The 23,761-nt window shown below is 33.2% G+C and overlaps 1 protein-coding gene across 1 annotated transcript; it reads left to right on the forward strand.

The window, feature by feature from the left end:
- Position 1: 1 nt before the first annotated feature.
- LOC127703299 (solute carrier family 35 member C2-like) lies at positions 2 to 19,662 on the forward strand. The gene is made up of 10 exons (XM_052207822.1): positions 2 to 118; positions 2,494 to 2,684; positions 5,118 to 5,268; positions 6,064 to 6,127; positions 6,625 to 6,697; positions 7,733 to 7,901; positions 9,235 to 9,318; positions 11,279 to 11,454; positions 12,835 to 12,958; positions 14,829 to 19,662. Exons 2-10 carry the CDS (start codon positions 2,499 to 2,501, stop codon positions 14,942 to 14,944), a joined length of 1,143 nt encoding a protein of 380 aa, XP_052063782.1. The 5' UTR covers positions 2 to 118; positions 2,494 to 2,498; the 3' UTR covers positions 14,945 to 19,662.
- The last annotated feature ends 4,099 nt before the right edge of the window (positions 19,663 to 23,761 follow it).

Here is a 23,761-nt window from a genome sequence, read left to right on the forward strand (position 1 = left end):
ACCGGATATTGAAATGTGGCAAATATGTAAACAAAATCTCCCAGCTAATATTGCAGGATATAGTGTACATGTATGAGTCCTTGACCAACGTAAAAATGACAAACTACTGAAAGAGCATGTATGAATTATTTAAAACTGTTAGAGGGTGATGTTTTGTATTTGAGAATCAAGACCAGCTGTCCACATCATCGGCACATGTACACAGCTTTAAAAATATGCACCAGATTAAAATTTTCTTGTTTTATCACCTCCCTTAGTCAATGGTCACTGTTGTAGTCATCTGTATCTGTATGGGTACATTGCAGAATCCCCAGAACTGTATTGCAACGTGGCAAATAGTACAATTGGTCGCTGATTTATAACAAAACAATTTACGAAAAACAAATCTTGACAAACATGAACCAAAGACAACCACTGTACTACAGGCTCCTGACTTGATAAATGCACATAAAGAATGTGGCAGAGTAAAACATGTTTGTGAGCACTCAACCTTCAACCTAACCTGGGACGGTGTTGCAACAGCACTTCACAAGAACAAACTACAAATCAGGTGCAATAGACTTTTTTTCATATTACTGATTTTTGACTCCAGATTATATAATTTTGAACAGGTCACCTAATCTCTGGTTGGACATCTTGGTACTTGGTCAAGTAAGAGCATACAAAAGAAGTAAAATCAAACATATAATCTGTGCAATTTTGGGGCAAAGTTGACTGTTTACCGATTATTTTTAGAAAACCTACAATGTAAGACAGTTAATTCCCCCCACCAAAATTGTACAGATTGAAAGCTTGACTTTACTTCATTACGTTGCTCTAATTTGACAGAGTACCAGGATGTCCTACGAAAAAATATAAAAATAAACTCCAGAGTCAAAAGCACAGGCACTTGGTCTCTGAAATTTGTTTCCTAGATACCTTAATATAACACAAGGTACTTATTAATAATCTGCATATTTGAAAAATGCCATAATTATTTCATCTCCCCTCAGCTGATTGGAAATATAAGTCTAGCAGTAAATGGTATCTTTCCCCTCTCTTATACATATCTTGGTTTCCGATCGGTCAAATCTTATTGCTAAAAATAAAAGTTTCTTGGAGTTATCTCATTTTATATGTAAAATCCGGAGAGAAAGTGAATAACATTAATGGAATGGGAAAATTTGAGTCTAAAAATAGAAACTCATAACTCATAAGACATACCTCTAATAACATTTGTTAGTTTTTTTTCACAGAATTTTTTACAAATTTACTATCTGGATGATAAGTTCAGACAAATACTAACAAGTTTTTTGGAAATACTTTTTATAATTAATCATATACTGCGAGACTTCTATTTCCAATCAGCTGTGGGGAGATGAAATAATTACGGTTGACATACTTGGGGAGGCCTGCTACGAATGATTCTGACAATAAAGGTAGGCCTGATATACACCATTGTGTAGATAGATCAATTTTGATTTATGGCATAACAAGTTTTAGTGGGGTAGACGACTGTGAAATCGAAATATAACAAAAGTTCATGACCAGGTGACATTTTTCAAAAACGCGAGTTAAGTACCTTGTGTTACATTAAGGTATATAGGGGGTAAAAAATTTCAGAGACAAATGCCTGTGGTCAAAAGTCGGTAATATGAAAATAGTTTATAGGCTAAACTCAAAAGATCGGTATGAGCACAGATTTATACTATATGAATCCTTGGTATGAGGCACACAAAAAAAAATAACCTTTTAGAAAAACATTATGCATAATTAAGAGCCAATTTAACTCTGCATAATGTTTGAAAAAATTAAACATGTTAAAAGTCTTTCATGTCTTTCAAACATTTTAATTACATGATTTATTTTTTAGTTAAGCTTAAAACTTTTGATATCAAAAGATATTTTACATTAAAAATTTAGTTAAAATGTATATATATATCTATCTGTGAAATTCAATGGGCCAAATGTTGGTCTTCATTTTGGTTCATATTTATGTGGTGGTAAGGCGGTAGTGCTGGTATCTGATCCTTAAACACTCTGTAGAAAAATATCAACTTTTTATTGTTTTTGTCTATGATTATAGGGTTTGTAGGTCAAGTTATTTCATCATCATTGTGATCATCTTTTTGTTTCATCATAACCCTATCACAAATATTTTCATGTTATAATAATTGAGATTTCACCACCATGTCAGGAAACAAGTTGATAGGATGGGATTACAAAATTTCTTGAAAAATTATGGAGAGGTGACATCTATACTAAACCACCAGAGGCTCCAGACATGCCAGAGCATTGAAAATTGATCACCTACTAATTCATCATGCACATTTAAATCGGACATGCATGTACATGTGCATTAAATTTGGCATAAAACAATCCCCATCAACATGATCAAGTAAGACACTAAAGTATAAAATATAACTTGTAAGCTTTGTGAATAATATATTAATCCTTTATTTTTATGTAATCTAACATCACTTTTATTTTACAAAATCATACTTTATTTTGTAGACACCATGGGGAAGAAAAGAAGGCCCCCTATGAGAGTTCTGGAGGATGTAGTTGAACCGAGAGCCAAAATAGTAAAAACATCAGTGTGTTCCTGTTCATTTGTAAAACTAGCCATAAAAACATTATGTTTAGTTATATTTTATTACACATTTTCCATTGGATTGACATTTTACAACCAGAGGTTTATTCATGTAAGTTCTTTTCTAAATCAGCAGTCGTGTATGAAAACTTAAACAACATAGCAAAGGTCCTTAAAATACTACAAGGTGTATTCTTGCATTTGATGGAGAGTTATGGTTGCTGATGGAAATATATAATTTATTCTCCTAGAGCTATAAAAACTAAATATTCATTGTCATGATTGTCAAAATGAATTAAATCTGTTTAGAAAAATGTTGCATGTTTGAAATTAAATGTATATACATTTTACATCAGTACATTTGTCATGTTTGTAGCGTTGTAGGTTTCTCTTGATAGAATATGTACATAATCTATTTTCTTTTAACTTTCACTTGCACTAAGATCTGATTATCAATGACTGATAGCCCTTTGATATCTTGAAGAAAATAAGAAAAAATTGGAATCATTGAATACCAACTTATTTATGACTAATCATGAGACGACATGATGCAGGGAATGTAAGATTGCCTACTCATTTATTACAGTTCTCTCAGTAAAAACAAATTAAATTTAAAAGGTTAAAACAACTGAAAAACCAAGGAATAACTTAGCAAAGAAATAACACTATATACTTGTTTGGCTTTATAACTATTTTGAACTGAGCGTCACTGATGAGTCTTATGTAGACGAAACGCACGTCTGGCGTATTAAATTATAATCCTGGTACCTTTGATAATAACTAATTATAATTACTGTTCTGTATACTATATCATAATCATCATAATGTCACTTGATGGTCTTGTAAATGTTTTTGTCTTTAAAAAATTTGGTGCTTCTGTCAGATATTTGATCATAAATTTTAATTAATTCACAATTTATCTTTACTCTTGGCACTTTTGAGCTTGTCTTATACATCTTCCTTGGACCTATATAACCCTGCTAAAACTTCTTTAAATTCCAAATAACAACTGTGATGTCAAATGTGTTTTACATGGCATTAATTGACCCTGGCTTATCACTGATTTCATATGTAAAAGCGATTGATAATAATAGTTTGACCCCAACATCAAGTCTATCCCCTTTTGAGTTGTAAATAAATAAAACATATTGTTTCAAATCATGAAATCTTAACAAATAATTTTCTCCACTCATCCAAAGAAAAAAATTGGAACTCTCAGCAGGTCTTTTACAATACCAATATGAAGACAACCTGATAATCAATAACAGGCATATGAACTTAATTAATGCAACTAAATGTATTTTGGCCCTTTTTATTTTGAAAGATTGGAACTATTGTTCCAATTCTTTTCTAAGGTACAGTCCTCCCCAACAGCTTAGCTAATAAACCAGTAACTAAATCTTTACACACAAACATATAGTTCCAAGTGTTCTCATGTCTGTCAGCAGTGCGTACATATGCACAAATGACTTGTAAAAAATTTTGTTACATCTTTAATTTTTGTGGTAAAGATTGCATTCATGCAATCAAAACCCTTATGTTGATGGCTTGATAGTTATCAATTTTCCAGATTTTTTCACTACTCTTGATATACACAAAACATAGAGAATGATATACACAAAACATAGAGAATGATATACACAAAACATAGAGAATGGTATACACAAAACATAGAGAATGATATACACAAAACATAGAGAATGATATACACAAAACATAGAGAATGATATACACAAAACAGAGAGAATGATATACACAAAACATAGAGAATGATATACACAAAACATAGAGAATGATATACACAAAACATAGAGAATGATATACACAAAACATAGAGAATGATATACACAAAACATAGAGAATGATATACACAAAACATAGAGAATGATATACACAAAACATAGAGAATGATATACACAAAACATAGAGAATGATATACACAAAACATAGAGAATTGAGCAAAACATTCTATACATCCTAGGGGCCTCGGTGGCCGAGTGGTCTAAGTAGTTACTACTTTAATCACTAGCCAGTCAACACTGAGGTTGTGAGTTCGAACCCCACTCGTGCGGGTGCACTCAACTCCAATCTTAATTGACTAGGATTGTCAGTTTTCCTATCGAAGGTCGTGGTTTTCTCCGGGCACTCCGGCTTCCTCCACCAATAAAAACTGGCCGCCACGAAATAGCCCAAAAGCGGTGCTTAAAAGTGGCGTTAAAACACCAAAAATCAATCAATCTATACATCCTACTTATGAAAGTTTCAAGAAAATTTTCAATGAAATGTTTACTCAGATACTCAAGTTACACAATGATGTGTATGTGTTTAACCATATTTGTCAAGAAAATTACATAAATTGTGCATGGTGCATGAATCTAGTATCTGTTGAAGTTCTAAAAATATCAATGATGTCATTGTTAAAGTAATATTTAAAATTAGTTTCCACAGAAAATGAATGCAATTTTTACCCTTCAGTGCTCACAAGCATTTGATTCATACAGATTTTTATTTTAATATTTTATATTCTTGTAAAATCTAATTTCAGCATTTTAAGATTCCATTATCATTAACTATGGCCCATCTAGTCATCAAGTTCATACTAGCAGGATTATGTAGATGTTTATTACAAGTGTGTACCAGTAAAGAGAGAATCACTTTACCTTGGGACATAAATGTGAAGAAAATTGCTCCTACAGGTATTGTCACATTACAAAATAAATTCATCTCAATGTGCATTTAAAAAATAATTGTTTCAAAAATAGACTTTAATATTATAAGTAAAAGAACTTTGTTTGAAAATAATTTTCCTGACAAAAAGGAAATAAATTGTTGATATGTATGTACTGTATATTCCCCATATCTTGGAGCACCATGATATTGTTATATGGTGTAAAGAAGAACATTTAACACACTGTATATAACCTATGAACAAAAATCTGGTTTTGGTTGAGCATGTAGATACAGTAGTCCAAATTCTCTTAGCATCGCTGAACACCAGATATTGTCGTTGATCCAAATAGATTGTTAAAAAGAGAGGTGAACTTACCAAAGGGATATTCAAACTCATAAATCGAAAACAGACAGACAATAATATGGCAAAAAACGAAAGACAATGAAAAGACAAACAACAGTACATGAAACACAACATACAAAACCAAAGACTGAGCAACATGAACCATAGTAAAAATGGGGGATGATCTAAAAGTACATGTAGTAATAAATGACAGAAATCCAGTTTACTGTCTGTAAGAATAAGTTTAAAGCAATATCTAGTGTATCTGGATGCATATCAAAAATAATTTAAGCTAGGCTTGACTTTGGCAATTTTAATGCCATTCTGGTTATGCACAATTTGTTTTCAAAAATGATACGCCAAACTACAAGCACCTATACAGAAACAGCAGGATTTGAAAAGGTGATAAAATCAGTTTTTGTTCGTTTGTTTATGAATGATATTTTTCTGTTGATTATGGTGTTGACTTATATTACAGGTATTGCTAGTATTCTGGATATAGCATTATCAAACTGGAGTTTTGAGTTTATTACTGTATCTTTGTAAGTATACATCCTCATTTTAATTGATCACTTCATAGCAGAAAGTTAAATTATGCATTCCCTCTTGAAATGTTATGTTGGTTTAACACTCTTAAAAGTCACTATCGAACATCTTAAAATAAGGACAAGACAAGGTCACATTAATGCCAGTCAATAGTATGGACACTTAGAAACACCAGCAATGACAGAACAGTAACACTAGGCCAGGGGGGTTATTCAAAAGCCAGGAGAAAATCTCACCTTAAAAAAAATATCTAATACCATAGTTCTGTCAACATGTTCTAAATATCAGGATCCGAAGACACCAAGTTTCATTCAATTATAGTAATATGTCCTTTTTTTTCACTTCATGGCTGAAATACAAAGGATAAAAGCTTTTATTTAGGATGAATCATACAAACTAAGAACTAAGAAAAATGTCAGTTCAGAGGAATAATGAATAGATACAAATGATTTGTCTTGACTTCTACAGGTAATTTATGCATATTTATTTATAGATATACAATGACCAAGTCAACAGCTGTAGTATTTATACTAGGATTTTCTTTGTGTTTTAGACTAGAAAAACCAGTAGGTATTTGTATTCATTATTGTGGAATGATTGTAAGACGGTCTGTTGTATTATAAAAGAATACATTCATGTCCAATTTCATTTTAAACACATTGACAAAAGTCACATGATAACATCAGAAATCTATGCAGTGCTGGAATCAATACAACCATGTCTGCATGAAAAGATCAATATATGGACAATGTCACCTTACAGTAGGTTTTCATCAGGGTGAGGGAGACAAACTAGAACAGTATGGTCGACTTTTTAAGTGCAAATCTATTTAAATCATTTCATTTACTGAATTTGCCTGCATAAAAATCAAGGCATGTCATGTGATACGACTTATTCAATCTCCACATTGAAACAACTATTCTGGAACTTTTCTATTCTTAGATGATTTATATCTTTTATGACTTTGTTTATATTTTAATACTTAACGTGGTCACTTACCGGTATTATCTGTTTCTCATTAATTCAATTTTAATAAGTACATCTACATTTGTTATTGTAATTTTGAAACACATTTAATATAAATAAACTCACCAATTTTTAATGAAATCACACAAAAGAAGGGCACTTTATTGATCTTTTAGGCAAAATATTGTCAACTCAAAACCATGGGTCAAGATAGAACCAAGTATCTAAATATCTCTTTGAATGCCTTCAGCAATGAGCCATTATTATATAAATTCCTTGTATAAATCTATCTTTTGTATAAAGCTAATATTTTGGTGTTTGAGATGTTCATAAATAAAGACTAGAGAAAAAGCTTATAATTGAACCTCCTAAACTAGTTTTCAATATACTTTTATGGTTTCATCACCAGATCTTAAACATTTGCATTGAGCCTCAATAATCACTATAGTCCTATGAAATATTTGCTACTGGATGTTAAGCAACCAACAATCAATCAATTATCACTAGGAAATAAGTTACTAGACCTGGACAATTTTTGTATCATTATGTAAGAATTTAAATCATTTCATTTATGATGATATGTCAGCCTTAATTACTTCTGAGCATAAGTAAATGTGTATTTTGTTCTTTTTCAGAGATGGTCATTAATATTTGTAGTATTATTTATAGCTGGAGGTCTGTTTATGTTTACTTTCCAATCAACACAATTTGATCTAGAGGGATTCCTAATGGTTTTTGCAGCCTCCATTTTGTCTGGTCTCAGATGGACATTGGCACAAATAGTCACACAAAAACATGAAATAGGTAACAGACATTTTAATATAAGGTTTAATCCAACACTGTGCTAGCTCATCACACCTTGTAAAAGACAAAAAATATCTGCATTGACAATATAAATAAGTTTCTCTTGCCCAATGAAGGTTAATAGATTTTTAAGATTAGTCTTTCATTGTTTGTACATCTTGATTATAGCTTTATATAACTTGGTGAGATGTGAGATATTTTTCCATGATTGTATGTTTTCTTTCATATAACAATATATATACTCGAACACCGATCGTCTACTGCAAATGAGATCAGACCTGACACATCCTTTTTGTTGTGGTTGTATAAAAGTGGTTCACCTTCGCAAACAATTTGTACACGAATGACTGGTTAAAGTACATATATAAATTGTAGGTCAAGGTGAGCCAGTTTCATGCATCAAGATCTTGATGTAAGAAACTTCTATTTATAGAGGTCAAATGTTATGGTAGCTGGCCATCCTTCTATAGTAAAGAATATGTCAGTGCAATATTCAGATCACCTTCATACAGATTTCATTTCATTAAAGTTCAAATTTCAGAAAATACATATTATGAAAGAAAGGGTTTGTCATAGGTCGCATTATGGTAATATCCATACTAAACCCAGTGTGATTAGCTCTCATTCTATGCATGAGAAATTGCAATAGATAGATATATATCTATTTGGTTCTTATTGAAAGTAACTCTTCTTTTAATAAAATGAGCAAGGGAGTACTACTAAGGGGTGTTTAATGACCTTGACCAACCATTATGATATGGTTTTTCTTACTTCCATTTTTTTGTTATTATGATTAAGTTATTTATCAAAAAGGATGTTCTGTATATAACTATATGTGGTAGGATTGCCAAGGAGGTAACCATCCACCAGAGTCCAAATGATGTGAGTTAATGCAACCATAATTATATAAGCCACCAACAATGAGCAAAATCTACACCAAACAACCAGTAACAAAAGGCCAATACATGACAAAATGCAACACTACTAAACAGAAAACCTATTGGCTGATTTATGACAAAACAAAAATAAGACAGACAGCAACAAAGGACAACCACTGAACCACAGGCCCAAAACCGGAACAGGCACACAAAGAACAGCATGGCCAAACATGTCTGTGAGTGTCCAACTCTGTCTTTTACTATACATGTTATTATTTAGCAATGATATTCCACATAATAATTCAAGGACTTTATTTGGTCTAGCAATATTGATAAGATTTTTTAATTGTAATCTGTTATAGTATATGCATCTTGATTATAGTTTAATATTACTTAGTGAAAGACGTGATATGATGTTCCAATTATAAGAATGTATGACTCTAATGTATTTTTAGGTTTAAGTAATCCATTAGACCTGATGTTCCACATACAGCCATGGATGATTGTAGGCTTGTTACCTTTATCTATAGCATTTGAAGGTTTGTATTTATTAAATTTTTAATGTATTTTAGAATGTCAGCTGTCATTTGCATAAAATTAAGTTAACTACTGTTGGTATGCCAAATTTTGTACCCAATCGTAGTCTATTACAATAAAGAGGGGAAGTGTTGTAATTAATACATATACATTGGATGAGGACTTCCTGTTCAATTTTTTTTCAATTTCTGATTGCATATATGTGATATGTTCTATCTGAAAATGAACAGGCTTTATACTAAAAATGTATAACTTTGGGTAACAGTTTAAAGAAGAAGAAACGATAAGAGCCATTATCTAAAAAATGTAAAAATAGCTTACTCCTCAGTATTTTCAATATTATGTTTGTTTTGTTGGTTAATGAATAAAGTATGAACGATATATTCAGGGCATTTAGTGCAGAAATATCATCTTGGATGTTACTACATGTATGATGTAATAAACTTGCTAAATTTTTCTTTATTCACCAGTAGATAACCCTTTGAGCCTCTCGATTTTTACATGAATTATTTACCATCAAAATGATGTCACTGACGGTTGTAAACAAAATGGTAAAGGCCAGGTTAAAAGTCTGTGGAGTGATGAAGAAACAAGTATTTGAAATCCATCTGGTGCAAAGGATAGCTTTCACAAATGGCCCTTTTCAGGGCCAACAAAATTTTCTTCCTTTGTAGTACATATGAGGCATTTTAAGACACAAAATAATTCTCTGAAAAAAGTGTTTTGACAATTTGTTACTACAGTAAGACATGTGCAAGAGCTTCTTTAACACAAATTTTCAATGTTGCCCTTAATTAGGTATAATTAAACAAATGTAGCCCCTTGAAAGTGGTGCCTATCCAAGATCGTCAACCCTACAAACTTCTTTTACATCAGACTGCGCCCTAAGAGAAATAATCTTTAAGGGGTGGCAATACTGGATATTCAACCTTTGTACAGTCCATATTTGTATATACTCAAAGAAAAAAAATATAACATATGAAAAATAACCACAACTTTAACATCAAACTTGTTGAAATCCAATACACACATCCATTTTCTGACTCCTTTTTGAATCAAAAACCGGAAATTAAAATCTTGTATTAAGACCAGTTAAAATGGACAATTTATAATGTATTTTAAGTCATTGGTAAATAATTACCCATACCGGTATTTTAAAACATCTTTGTTTAAGACACCTGTAGCAAAAGATCTATTGGAGTAAGACTTTCCTCATATATATATATAAATATTAATGGCAATATCTCAAAATGAGGCTATTTTGGCAGTTCTGCATTAAATGCAAGAAGTTTAACACCCTAAATAAAAATATTAGACAAAATTACAAAATATGAATACTGTCATATGACAGATTAATGTCTTGTTTTTAAACATCTAGAGGATGTATTTGAAATGTTTAATTTTAATTTTCTAGTTGAGGGGCAAAGTGGTCTTGTCATTCATTTTTTCATTACAACTGAAAATAATTTTAACAAACGCATTTAATACATATACATATACTTGTAAGAACATTTAGTATTTTTGTATTGCCTCGACAAAGTAGAAAAAAACAAGACTTATGTGTGCTGTTTCCAGCGGCAGCCTATTGACTTTAAGTGTTTTGCATAGTTTACATGATAAAGTTTGTGGTTAGGTTAGTTTAAAGGGAACCACATATGATTAGTCAATGGTATTTGGTTTGCAGTTTAATAAGCATTGGCATTTTTCATTTCCGTAAATTAAAATTATTTGCCCTGTACCTTCGATCATGGTTCATTGACTTTGAATGATTTGCATAGTTTACATGTTTAAATATTGGCATTTTGATTTCAACGTTTGCATTATACTACATGTATCAAAATTACAAAAGGCAAGGCATAATTAAACAGATATTATCTAACAGTTTATGTATTACTCATAAGCTGTTGATTCTCAGGGGCCTCTTGTATGTTTTAGTCAATATGAATGTTTTTTGTTTTACAGGAGAATTACTGAGTGCAAAGGCTGATTTCTTTAGGTATTCAGATGTTTCTCTTGTGCTGAGAAATGCAGGATTAGTATTACTTGGAGCAGTTTTAGCCTTCTTCCTAGAATTCAGTGAATTTTTATTGTTAGCAAACACATCAAGTTTAACACTGTCTATAGCAGGAATATTTAAGGTAAGTGTAGAACAGAGCCAGTCAAGGATAAAACTTCAAAAGTGTTGTAAAGGATATGCATTACAATTTACAGGTTGTTTTTTTTTCTTTTAAATGTAGATAGACTCTTTAATTCTTATTCTACAAATTTTCTTAAATTTCAGGGAATTGAATATAAAAATAAGGAAATTTAACCTGAATGTTCACTAGTATGTAAATATTTAGGTCAACTTTCAATTTTTGGGAAATAACAGGTAGGTCATTTCATTAGAATCAATTGAAATGCATAAATTTGAAGACCTTTTTATTTTGATCAAAAACTTTCAGGAAGTAAAACAAAAAATTGGAAGTTCCAAGTTTTCATTTTCTCAATGATATGGAATAGGGACCCGGGTATCATTACAATAGCATATATATAACAATACAACAAAACTCAATGGTTTATGAACCAGTAACATTGCTAAGCTTAGTCAGCATGCATGTACATAGTTCAATGGTTTATGAACCAGTAACATTGCTAAGCTTACTCAGCATGCATGTACATAGTTCAATGGTTTATGAACCAGTAACATTGCTAAGCTTACTCAGCATGCATGTACATAGTTCAATGGTTTATGAACCAGTAACATTGCTAAGCTTACTCAGCATGCATATACATAGTTCAATGGTTTATGAACCAGTAACATTGCTAAGCTTACTCAGCATGCATGTACATAGTTCAATGGTTTATGAACCAGTAACATTGCTAAGCTTACTCAGCATGCATGTACATAGTTCAATGGTTTATGAACCAGTAACATTGCTAAGCTTACTCAGCATGCATATACATAGTTCAAAGGTTTATGAACCAGTAACATTGCTAAGCTTACTCAGCATGCATATACATAGTTCAATGGTTTATGAACCAGTAACATTGCTAAGCTTACTCAGCATGCATGTACATAGTTCAATGGTTTATGAACCAGTAACATTGCTAAGCTTACTCAGCATGCATATACATAGTTCAATGGTTTATGAACCAGTAACATTGCTAAGCTTACTCAGCATGCATATACATAGTTCAATGGTTTATGAACCAGTAACATTGCTAAGCTTACTCAGCATGCATATACATAGTTCAATGGTTTATGAACCATTAACATTGCTAAGCTTACTCAGCATGCATATACATAGTTCAATGGTTTATGAACCAGTAACATTGCTAAGCTTACTCAGCATGCATGTACATAGTTCAATGGTTTATGAACCAGTAACATTGCTAAGCTTACTCAGCATGCATATACATAGTCACTATATATATGGTAATTGATGTAAAGAAAATAAATGTAAGAATATCTAGTTTATTTGGGTTTTTAATATTTCATGAATAGCTTGACATTTTCTAATTATTTACTTTTTCAGGAAATTTGTACATTGTATTTAGCAGCCACAGTAAATGGTGATAAAATGACTTTTTTAAATGGCCTTGGACTTGTGGCTTGTTTAGCAGGGATCTCGTTACATGTCATTCTTAAAGCTGTTTATAGTAAGTATAAAGTAATTTTGTGTCTGTACCTAGTCAAACTATCTTGACAATGTGTTGTTCATTGTTGTTTGTTTTTGTAGGTCTATTTTCTTAGAGAAATTGATTGGTCTGTTGTGCCATCTAATATTTTTTTATGCATTATTACACCCTATTTGAACCAACAAAGAGTCCAATGACCTGTTCTCTGGAAAATTAATTATGAACAGTTTAAAGTAGGGATGTCAACACGGTGAAGATTTACTAATCGAGGACTCGTTAGATTTACTGAGCGATACTCGAGTACTCGCTCGGAAAAACATCTACAAAATGGAAATACAAAATTATACCCATTTTACGTATTGTGGGACGTTGTCTTATGGACGTAAAACCTTCAATATTATTACCCAGGACTAGATAATAGTCCCAGGAATTTTATACCATAATTAATAGCTCATTTACTACATATACTAATTATGTAAATTGGCAATGATCTAATCAATTAATTAATAAAAATCTATAGAAAAATTATTACTCAAACAATAGTATTTGGGAATCGTAAAAAAACACATTTAATGATGACCAAAGGGGTGATGATTAGAACTTACTGATGCCTTTAACCCGAGGGCAGACACAGGGTGCAACAAATTTGTTCTTATTTAGAAATATCTTATCAAGTCGATTTCTCCGCTTTGTTACACAACTAACACTCCTGCGAAAATATTTGCTCTAACGTTACAGAGGTGGTGGAATGACTAAGACACGATAAGCTAAAAGTGTAAGCCTTGGAAAGGTGCTTTTGTTCATAGCCTACCTATGTTCAGAGGAATTTTAAATGACAATTAAACGCAAACATTTGAAATGAATTTTAATTTTGATTAATTTCGATTAATATTTAATTTCCCAAGAGGAGCGATACTCGAGTACACGTTGACATCCCTAGTTTAAAGTAACCTTGTGGAAACCAGATTTTAATTAATCCCCTGTAACTTCTTTTTTTAGATTAATCAAAATTATACTGCATTATATTTCATCTTGTATTTATCAATTCAAAACATGCACAATTTTCTTAATTCAATGCCTATTTCTAGATTTAATGTTATACAGAATTATTAGAGCAAATGATTGAGAAGTCTTAAATGTATATGTCCTAAATATCACTCAGGAAATAAGAAAAACAATTTTTTATGGAATAAATCTTGGGGATGTTAACAATCTTAAACATGTTAAATCAAAACAACAGCTGATGCTGTATGTTATTTTGAAATAATTATACAATGTCATGGGTTTTTTTTACAAAACAATGCATTAAAACTTACAAAATGCACAAAGAGTAAATCTCTGAACACACGATCATATGTGTAGAAAGTTTGTATTATATGTATTTATGAATAAACCACATATATATACAGTAGATTTCTTTTATCTAATGAATATCTTAGATATATTTACCATATTGAGGTTGTTTGGTGGTCCATGTCATTGATGTTTTCCTCTCATAAGATACTGTATAAAAATAAGAAGATGTGGAAACAACTTAAATAGGTCACCATAAGACCTTCAAGAAATAAAAAAACACATACCATATAGTACAGTAAATTCAAAAATTATTGTGAGGTTTTTATAAGTGCGAATAATGCGACTGAAGGAGTATCGCAATAATAAGAACTTGCATTCTAACATCTGATACATATAACTGTGTGCAGTTTTTACTGAAATTGCAATAGTTAATCTCACATTGTTGTCCTTTTGAATTTACAGTATATGAAAATAACACTTTATAAAATTTCTTGTGTAAACCATGTTTGTTAAGGAATAACAGCGCTGTATCATCAGAAATACTACTATAATTTTTTTTCATATCTAATTTTAAATTTGTATTGCCTTGTTACAGGAAGTACAGATACTAAAGAAATGTCACATGACTTGGAAATGTTAATACGCAATGGAGAAGCTAATGTAGACTCTGATGATGAAATAGATGTTTTTAATGCTCGTACAGACAGATAGCATATGATTATTATTTATTGTTATTGTCTTAAATTATTGCAATATGGGGTGCTATATGTTGTTAATTTAAGCTCAAATTGGTACAAAAACTTTCCACATTTACCAAAATAACAACTTGAGATTACATTTCTTTTTATACGACCGCAAAAAAATTTTGCGGTCGTATATTGGTATGACGTTGGCGTCGTCGTCGTCGTCCGAAGACACATTGGTTTTCGCACTCTAACTTTAGTTTAAGTTAATGGATCTCTATGAAATTTTACCATAAGGTTCAATACCACAAAAGGAAGGTGGGGATTAGTTTTGGGGGTTATGATACCAACAGTTAAGGAATTAGGGGTCAAAAAGGGGCCAAAAATAAGCATTTTTGTAACTTCCAGACATAACTTGTGTGTTAGTGTATGGATCGCTCTGACATTGTACCACAAGGTTCCATATCACAAAGGGAATGCTGGGATTGATTTTGGCGGTAATTGCCTACAAATTTTAGGAATTAGGGGCCAAAAATGGAAAAAAAAAACATTTTTCTAGTTTCATGACAATAACTTGTGTGTAAGTGTATGGATCTCTATGAAATTTTACCATAAGGTTCAATACCACAAAAGGAAGGTGGGGATTAATTTTGGGGGTTATGGTACCAACAGTTAAGGAATTAGGGGCCAAAAATAAGCATTTTTGTAACTTCCAGACATAACTTGTGTTTTAGTGTATGGATCTCTCTGACATTGTACCACAAGGTTCCATATCACAAAGGGAATGCTGGGATTGATTTTGGCGGTAATTGCCTACAAATTTTAGGAATTAGGGGCCATAAAGGGGCAAAAAAACAAGCATTTTTCTAGTTTCAAGACAATAACTTGTGTGTAAGTGTATGGATCTTTATGAAATTGTACTGCAAGGTTCCATATCACAAAGGGAAAGCTGGGTTTGAGTTTGTTGGTAATTGCCCTATACGTTTAGGAATTTGGGGCCAAAAAGGGGCAAAAAAAAGAGCATTTTTCTAGTTTCCAGACAATAATTTGTGTTCAAGTGTATGGATCTCTCTGAAATTGTACTGCAAGGTACCATACCACTAAGGGAAGGCTGGGATTGAGTTTGGGGGTGATGAATCATAAGGGGGTTCAAAAAATTGGGGGGGAATTTTTTTTCTTTCGTTTTTTTCTTTAAAATTTTCCATTTTAAATTGGTCATTTCTGATTTATATATAAAAGCAAATAATAATGATATGGTATGAATAGGTAAATTAAAAATTTTTAAGTTCTTAGACGACATTCATTCTGTGTCAGAAACCTATGCTGTGTCAAATATTTAATTACAATCCAAATTCAGTGCTGTATCAAGCTTGAATGTTGTGTCCATACTTGCCCCAACTGTTCAGGGTTCGACCTCTGCGGTCGAATCAAGCTGCGCCCCAGCGGAGCATTTTATTTTGTGTTGCTGGAATATGCAGCCACACAAGAGTTGTTTCCCTTAGGTTTTCACTGCTTACGAAACAGTATCAAGTTATATATTCTGTAAAGTTTCAACTTCTAGAAAGTTATTTTGTTCTTCTACACATTTTTATACGCCCGTCAAATTTTTGACGGGACGTATTATGGTATACAAATGTCCGGCGTCCGTCTGTCTGTCTGTCTGTCTGTCCGGCGTAAACATGTCGCACTGTAACTTGAGAATGACTTATCCAAATTTCATGAAACTTAACATAGTTGTTTCTTATGATGGTCAAACGATCTGTATATTTTTTGGTGAAAATAAGATTAAAACTTTTTGAGTTACGGGACTTAGTAACTAAAATAGGTGTGTTTTTTTTTTCACATGTCGCGCTGTATCTCAAAAACAATTTATGATTATTGCTTAAAACTTTACACACTTCTTAGTTATAATAATCTTAAGATCTGTATACTTTTTGGTGATGATTCAAAATTTTATTTTAGAGATATTGAGTATTTTGTTAAAAAAGGGGGAGGGGTATTTCACATGTCGCGCCGTATCTCAAAAACAATTTATGATTATTGCTTAAAACTTTACACACTTCTTAGTTATAATAATCTTAAGATCTGTATACTTTTTGGTGATGATTCAAAATTTTATTTTTGAGTTATTGAGTATTTTGTAAAAAAAGGGGGAGGGGTTTTTCACATGTCGCGCCGTATCTCAAAAACGATTTATGATTGTTGCTTAAAATTTTACACACTTCTTAGTTATATTAATTTAAAGATCTGTATACTTTTTGGTTTTGATTCAAAATTTTATTTTTGAGATATTGATTTTTTAATTTTTTTAAAAGGGGGGTTTTCACATGTCGCGCCGTATCTCAAAAACGATTTATGATTATTGCTTAAAATTTTACACACTTCTTAATTATATTAATCATAAGATCTGTAAACTTTTTGGTTTTAATTCAAAATTTTATTTTAGAGATATTGAGTTTTTTGTAAAAAAAAAGGGGGGTTTTCGCATGTCACACCGTATGTCAGAAACTATTTATGCTTATTGCATAAAAATTCACACACAAGACGACGGGCGTATCATGCGCTTATGGTGCAGCTGTTTATTATCACTGGTTGTACTTAGTTATATTCTTTATTTCGTGCACAAACAAGTCCCAAGATCTTTACTTTTACAAAGTTGGGCAAAGGCTATCTACCACCTTATTGTTACATTTATGACAAATTTAGCATTTTTTCTCAAAGACAGACATATTTATTTAAAGGATTTGCTAAGTCTGACCTAATGCAATTTTCTCGGAATAATTTGAAATCTGAAATTTCAACATTTATCATAGTACAAATATTACTGTGATTACACTGTATATGTATGTTGGCATTTGTTTTTGTTGCAGTTCTGTGTTTCTGTTGTTCCGTTATTTTCCTCTTATAGTTGATGTGTTTCCCTCGGTTTTAGTTTATTTAAAGGATTTGTTTTCGCTTAATCTATTTATGACTATTGAACAGCGGTTAACTACTGTTGCCTTTATTTATAGGTCGTTCCTAATTTCCTGGATTTCCCCTAATTACAGAGGTTGTGTCCAACTTAATTAAATTCAGATATATATATTCCATACAAAACTATGGACAATAAGGAAGAAAAACATTTGAAAATTTATTTATGTGTAAAGCCCTTAATATTTACAACATGTATGTTAAAAACATTTTTTAGAAAATGTTCACTGATATTGATAGGAAAAAATACTTAGACTTAATAATGTCACAAATTTCTTAATAAATTCAATAGAATTATATCTTAATAATATTTATTTTTGAAGAAAAACTTGCTGCATGAAAATATTACCTCCAGTTTCCACTTATCTTTTGTGTCAGATGGATTTTTGTACTGAAAATTAATTATTGGGCTCTTAGATGAATTATTTGTTATACCTGTGTAAAGATGTAGTTAAATTATTATGCCTAATAATTTGTTTGGCAAGGGAAGTAGCATATAATTGAGAATGGTTAATTGGTGTAGACAACATTCCATTGAATCATTTCTGAGTACTTATTTTCATATGAATATAACATTGTGCAATGACAGTATGTATCCATCTTTGATTGATGTTAAAAGTAAAAAATAATATCAATTGTTTTATTTATTCAACTCATTGTTTATCACTGTAAGCTATTACTAATACTAAGTATTATCTTCTGTCATTTGTTATCATATGTTATCTTCTCTCCAACTAGTAGACTTATCCTGTTTAAAAAATTGGGGAAAAGGTTGTTTTCCATGGTCAATAGTGTATTGATGTTGTAGTAAAATTGTCTGCTATTGTAGGCTCTTATTTCATATAGACCTACCGGTATCTAATACTTTCTCTATAATGTGAAGTTGAATGTATGTAAAAAAAGATTGATGTACATGTTCTAGAGGCTTTCTGCAAAGAAGCAAGTTTTGATTTCAGCTACTGTGGATTAATTTTTTCGTGTATACCAATTTTCATGGGTTTGGGAAAAATTGCATTTTCATGGTTATTTGAATTTGTGGTTTGGACAAAGTTTGCATGCAAGCCTTAAGCAATTTTGTACTTTTGTTGAACATTTACATTCGTGGTTAACCTATACCAATGAATCCACAGTAGATCAGATGAAAAATGATTTTGTAGATTCTGTAAAATGACAAATTTTTTCTTCTGTGAAACTACCTTTTCCTCTATATATCCTTTTAATAGGAAGAATCTAAAGTCCTCCACATTGTTTCATCATATCATGCCAATCAGACTTGAACATTCCTGCAATTATCAAAAATCTTTTTCAAAAAATTGTACAATGTATTCTAATGTCTAAAACCTCCCAGATGATGGAGACACATTTAAAATGAATATGGTGTAGATAGTAAATTAGTCTAAGGTACTTTTCAATCAAATGACAAACCATTATGTTAGAAAAGATTTACCGTATTTAAAGTACAAAATTCTGTCCGGTTTCACTGTATAATCACAGATAGTGAGCCACAGATTGGTCGATAAGCTGTGGCTAACTATCCATGATATTGTACAAAAAATTATTCTTTAATTTCTCTAGACTTATTGAACTTTTGTAATTCAGTCACAATAATAAAGAATTACATTGGTAATAAATACTTGTTGATTTTACTTTATATCGTGCTTCAGGTGCCTTGGGATCAAGTAGTCAAAAAATCTCCAATTTTCATAAAATTTTATTAATTTATTGTGATATGCATTGTATAATATAATTGTTTTAATACATTATTGTTGAATATTATTTTGGTGTTTTTTTTATTAGAATTAATATACAAGATTCAATTTGCAGCAATCCAGCTTGGTGGTCTAGTGGTAGCATGCTCTCCTTTCGTGAATGAGGTTTCGAGTTTAAGCCCCCTCTGGTGTCAAACAAAAGACTTGAAAATTGGCAGCTTTTTTGCTTAGCATGCAGCATTGAGGAGTTAGAGTAGAGATCGCTCGGCTCGGAGTCAGAATAAGGTGCCTGGTTCGGTTTAAATATCTTCCTGCGGACTGTTACCTAGTAAAGTAGCATGTTGATAATCTGGCTCAGCAAGTCAGTCTAGTACAAAGTAGGGATTATATTCATATCATATAGTCATGTTCTTGTCCTGAATATGTCATTTATGTGCAACTGAACTTTAAACAACTTATATACAGTACTGGTGGAATTACTGCAAACACCATCAATGTCCTCAGCCAAGGCCATCCGTCATCATGTGTTTCGACCCCTAGCTCGGTACACACTCAGGATGGGCGGTCCACAGTGGTGATCAATCACTGCGCATTGGTGGTGGGTTTCCAGCTACTACTGTCTCTCTTCATCCATAGCAAGACGCTTTCTCTGCTGCTTGGCCCAGTTTCTGAATTGCTGCTCTTCTTTGCCGGCCAGTCAGTCACTCCTACTGCAGAAAACAACCTCCACACTGACTGTGCAGGGAAGCCTCTGCAGCCTACCTCTACAGGAAAGTTCCATGACTGCCATCCTCTATCTCTGCACACTGCCAACAGTTCATCGTACTTTGCCCTCTTTCTTTCATTGGCTTTGCCACATCTCTCCTCCCAGGGAACAGTCAGCTCTATAATTACAACCTTTTTACTGCCGGAAGACCAGAGAACCATGTCTGGTCTAAGGTTAGTTGGTACAATATCAGGAAATTGCAGCTTTTTTCCTAGATCTACTTCTAACTGCCAGTCTCTAGCCTGATTTAACATTCCTAATGTGTTCTGTTTACTTTTCTGGCATAGTTCCCCCTCCTTCACAAACTGGATCTTGATAGGTTTGTTTCTAGTGTGTTTTGCATCTTTCCTCTGTTTCTCTATCACTTCAGCAAGTTCCCGGAGTACTTGATTGTGTCGCCATGTATATCTCCCCTGTGTAAGAGCGATATTGCATCCCGAAAGTACATGTTGTAGTGTTCCTCTGTTTCCGCAAAAGGGACAATCTGGTGTTTCTGAAAGTTTCCACCTGTGCAGATTTGTAGGTGTTGGTAACACATCATACACTGATCTTAGAATGAACTGTAGTTGGTATTGAGGATATCGCCATATTTCTGACAATGTAAGGGATCGTTGTTCTAATTCCCATCTCGACCAAGCACCTTGGCTCCCTAATTTTACTGTCTTTGCTTGTCTGTTTTCTTCTCATCTAGATTTTAACTCTCTTTGAACTAGACTTCGTCTCTCTTGGGTGTTAGCATTTTTCCAGTAGCAACTTTTCGATGTTCCAAGGCCCTGTCTTCCTACTGCCACTGTTCCTACGATATCTTTATGCCTTAATCTACTCCCTGCCTCTGAAACTGCTTTGGAGGCTGACCACTTCCGTCCTGTTCTTACTTGGACACCTGCTGTTTTCTTCTTACTTTGTCATCTCTAGATTCTTTCAATGTCATTACAAGGCGAGTTTTGCTTACTTTGAATTCTTCCACTATTGATGTTAATGGTAGCTGCAACTTTGCTGTCCTGCTGTACAGTCCTACAGTTGTAAAACTTGGAGGGACACCTGTTGATGGTTCTTTCAAGCTTCTCAACTGTTGTCAATGTAATTTCGTACAACATAGGTGGCCATGATATCCTTGGCAGGAGTCCATGTTGGTATATCCATGCCTTTAATTTTCCTGGTGGACCTGTCTTGTCGATGTTCCTCATTCCCTCTGAAACCTGTTGTTCGATTCTCCTTATATTGTTCTTGTCACTTAAAGAGTCATCAAACCACTTTCCTAAGCACTTGATGGGATTGTCAATTATTGATGGAATGACTTCTCCTTGCACCTTCAATTCAACTTGGTGTGTGCTCTTCCCTTTTCTTATTACCGGTATTAGAGCTCTAGACTTCTTTGGCTTGAAAGCCATCCTTGCCCATGTTACTGTCTCTTCCAAGGCCTTTAACGCCCATCTAGCCTGGACATGTGTATCAGTAGTTTCTCTCTCTCCAGATTTAATTATCATATTCATTCCCATGACAAACAAGATAACTGAGATGGTACGTCCAGTAACTATTCCTTCCTTTTTGTAGTTTCTGCAAGTTGTTGTAAATGTGCTTGTTGTAAACCGCAGCTCAATCCTACTGAGATAACTTCTTATCTTAAAGTGGTCTGGAATATGGTAATGATCTAGTGACTCCTGTATCAGCATGTGAGGAATAGTGCCATAGACATTGGCCAAATCTAACCATACTACTGTAAGATCTTTCTTGTTCACTTTGGCCTCTTGAATCAGTTGTGAAATGATGCTTGTATGTTCCACGCATCCTTAGAATCCTGGTACCCCGCCCTTCTGTACTGAAGTGTCTACATAGTTGTTATCTGTCATAAATGATGTCATCCTTCTAGCCATGATAGAGAAAAAGATCTTTCCTCCTACATTTAGGAGGGATATTGTTCGAAATTATGTGATGTCTTCTGATTTTTCTTCTCTTGGAATAAAACACCCCTCTGCTTTCTGCCAACATGATGGTATCTTCCCTTTCCTCCACACCACTTTCAGTAGCCTCCACAGGTGTTTCAAAATCTTTGGGCAATTCTTATATACCTTATACGGGATGCCATTTGGTCCTGGTGATGATGCAGACCTAGCTTTATTCACTACATCTGACACTTCTTTCCATGATGGTTCCTTAATATTCATTGGTATTTCTGGTTCTGGCACATTTTCTATCCTTTTGCAGTTTCCTAGATGTTCCCACTGCATAACGTCGCTGTGTCTCTCTGATAGATGTTTTTCCTCTTCCTCTTTTGTGCTTTTCGCTGATCCCGCCTCCGTTCCGTCCAGTGTTGCTTTGGTAAACTTGTAAGGCTTGGCAACAAACATTGCTCTTTTCTTCCGTCTTTCTTTCCTTACTTTTCTGATTCTTTCTGCTCTTTGTGATAGTTTCTTCTCTCCCTCAGTATTGATTTTAGCTCATTTAACCATTCTTTTTCCTTCTCGTTTGCTCTTCTATACTGCTTTGAGACATCATTTATTTCGGTTCTGAGTGTTTGTATTTCTTGTTGACGTCGGTTATGTTTGGTGTTACCCTGAGTGGCTTACACTGTTTTGGTGTTGCTACCTCCAAATCGTTCTTGTCCTACTGCATATACAATTGTTGACAATGATGATATATTTCTCTGTACATCTCCAGTTAGTGTGTTATCTAAGATCTTGTCTAGGTCTTCATCAAAGATCTCCCATCTCCTATCATCTGTTGATGGCCATTGTATCCTTTCTTTCCAGCTGTCTGTTGAAAGTATTGTCGCTGTTTTCTGTTGGTTTTGATTCCATTGCTCCTTCTCAATGTTGATCTGAGTAGCTTCCTTATGTAAGAGGTCCTCCGCACTGTGGTGTGCATCCTGGCTGTGGTCCTCCTTCGTCTCATCAGTGTTAACTGTGCGTTCCCTTTGCTGCTTCCCAGATCCACACTTAGTTCTTGCCTGGTGTATCTTTAAACCTTTTAAGTTCTTGCAAACCTTTCCACAATGACACTTAGTTTCTGCCGTTGTTCCAGTCAAAGTCCGTTGGATTAGCCGAGTTGTTACCGTTTTGTCCTGCTCAATGGGTCTCTCATCCTCCCCCGTCTCGGAAGACCCTGGGGGTATTGCTCGTTATTCTGTGTTGTAGCTTGGTATGGTGTTCCTTCACAGGAACAGCGTGTTGGGGTGCCAACCCTTCACACCCTTGTTTGTCTTCCCTGAATGCCATCTGTCTCCAGACGTCACCATTCTATTCTTGGTTGTTAGTCAGTCTTTCCCAGCAGTCACTGGTGTGTCCAGGTTACAAGTTACTTACATACAGTACTGGTGGAATTACTGCAAGTACCATCAATGTCCTCAGCAGTAATGGGTGAAATCATTCACAACTTTTGGTATGATTCAGAGTGTCACATG

This window comes from Mytilus californianus, unplaced genomic scaffold, assembly GCF_021869535.1.
Source record: "Mytilus californianus isolate M0D057914Y unplaced genomic scaffold, xbMytCali1.0.p SCAF_5, whole genome shotgun sequence".
NCBI lineage: Eukaryota > Metazoa > Mollusca > Bivalvia > Mytilida > Mytilidae > Mytilus > Mytilus californianus.

What these genes read in the sequence shown, in the direction of transcription:
- LOC127703299 (XM_052207822.1), top strand. Translation starts at nt 2,499, where the DNA reads ATGGGGAAGAAAAGAAGGCCCCCTATGAGAGTTCTGGAGGATGTAGTT. An exon ending in TTTATCTATAGCATTTGAAG is followed by an intron (nt 9,319 to 11,278) that starts GTTTGTATTTAT and finishes TTTGTTTTACAG; the next exon opens with GAGAATTACTGAGTGCAAAG. An exon ending in CATTCTTAAAGCTGTTTATA is followed by an intron (nt 12,959 to 14,828) that starts GTAAGTATAAAG and finishes GCCTTGTTACAG; the next exon opens with GAAGTACAGATACTAAAGAA.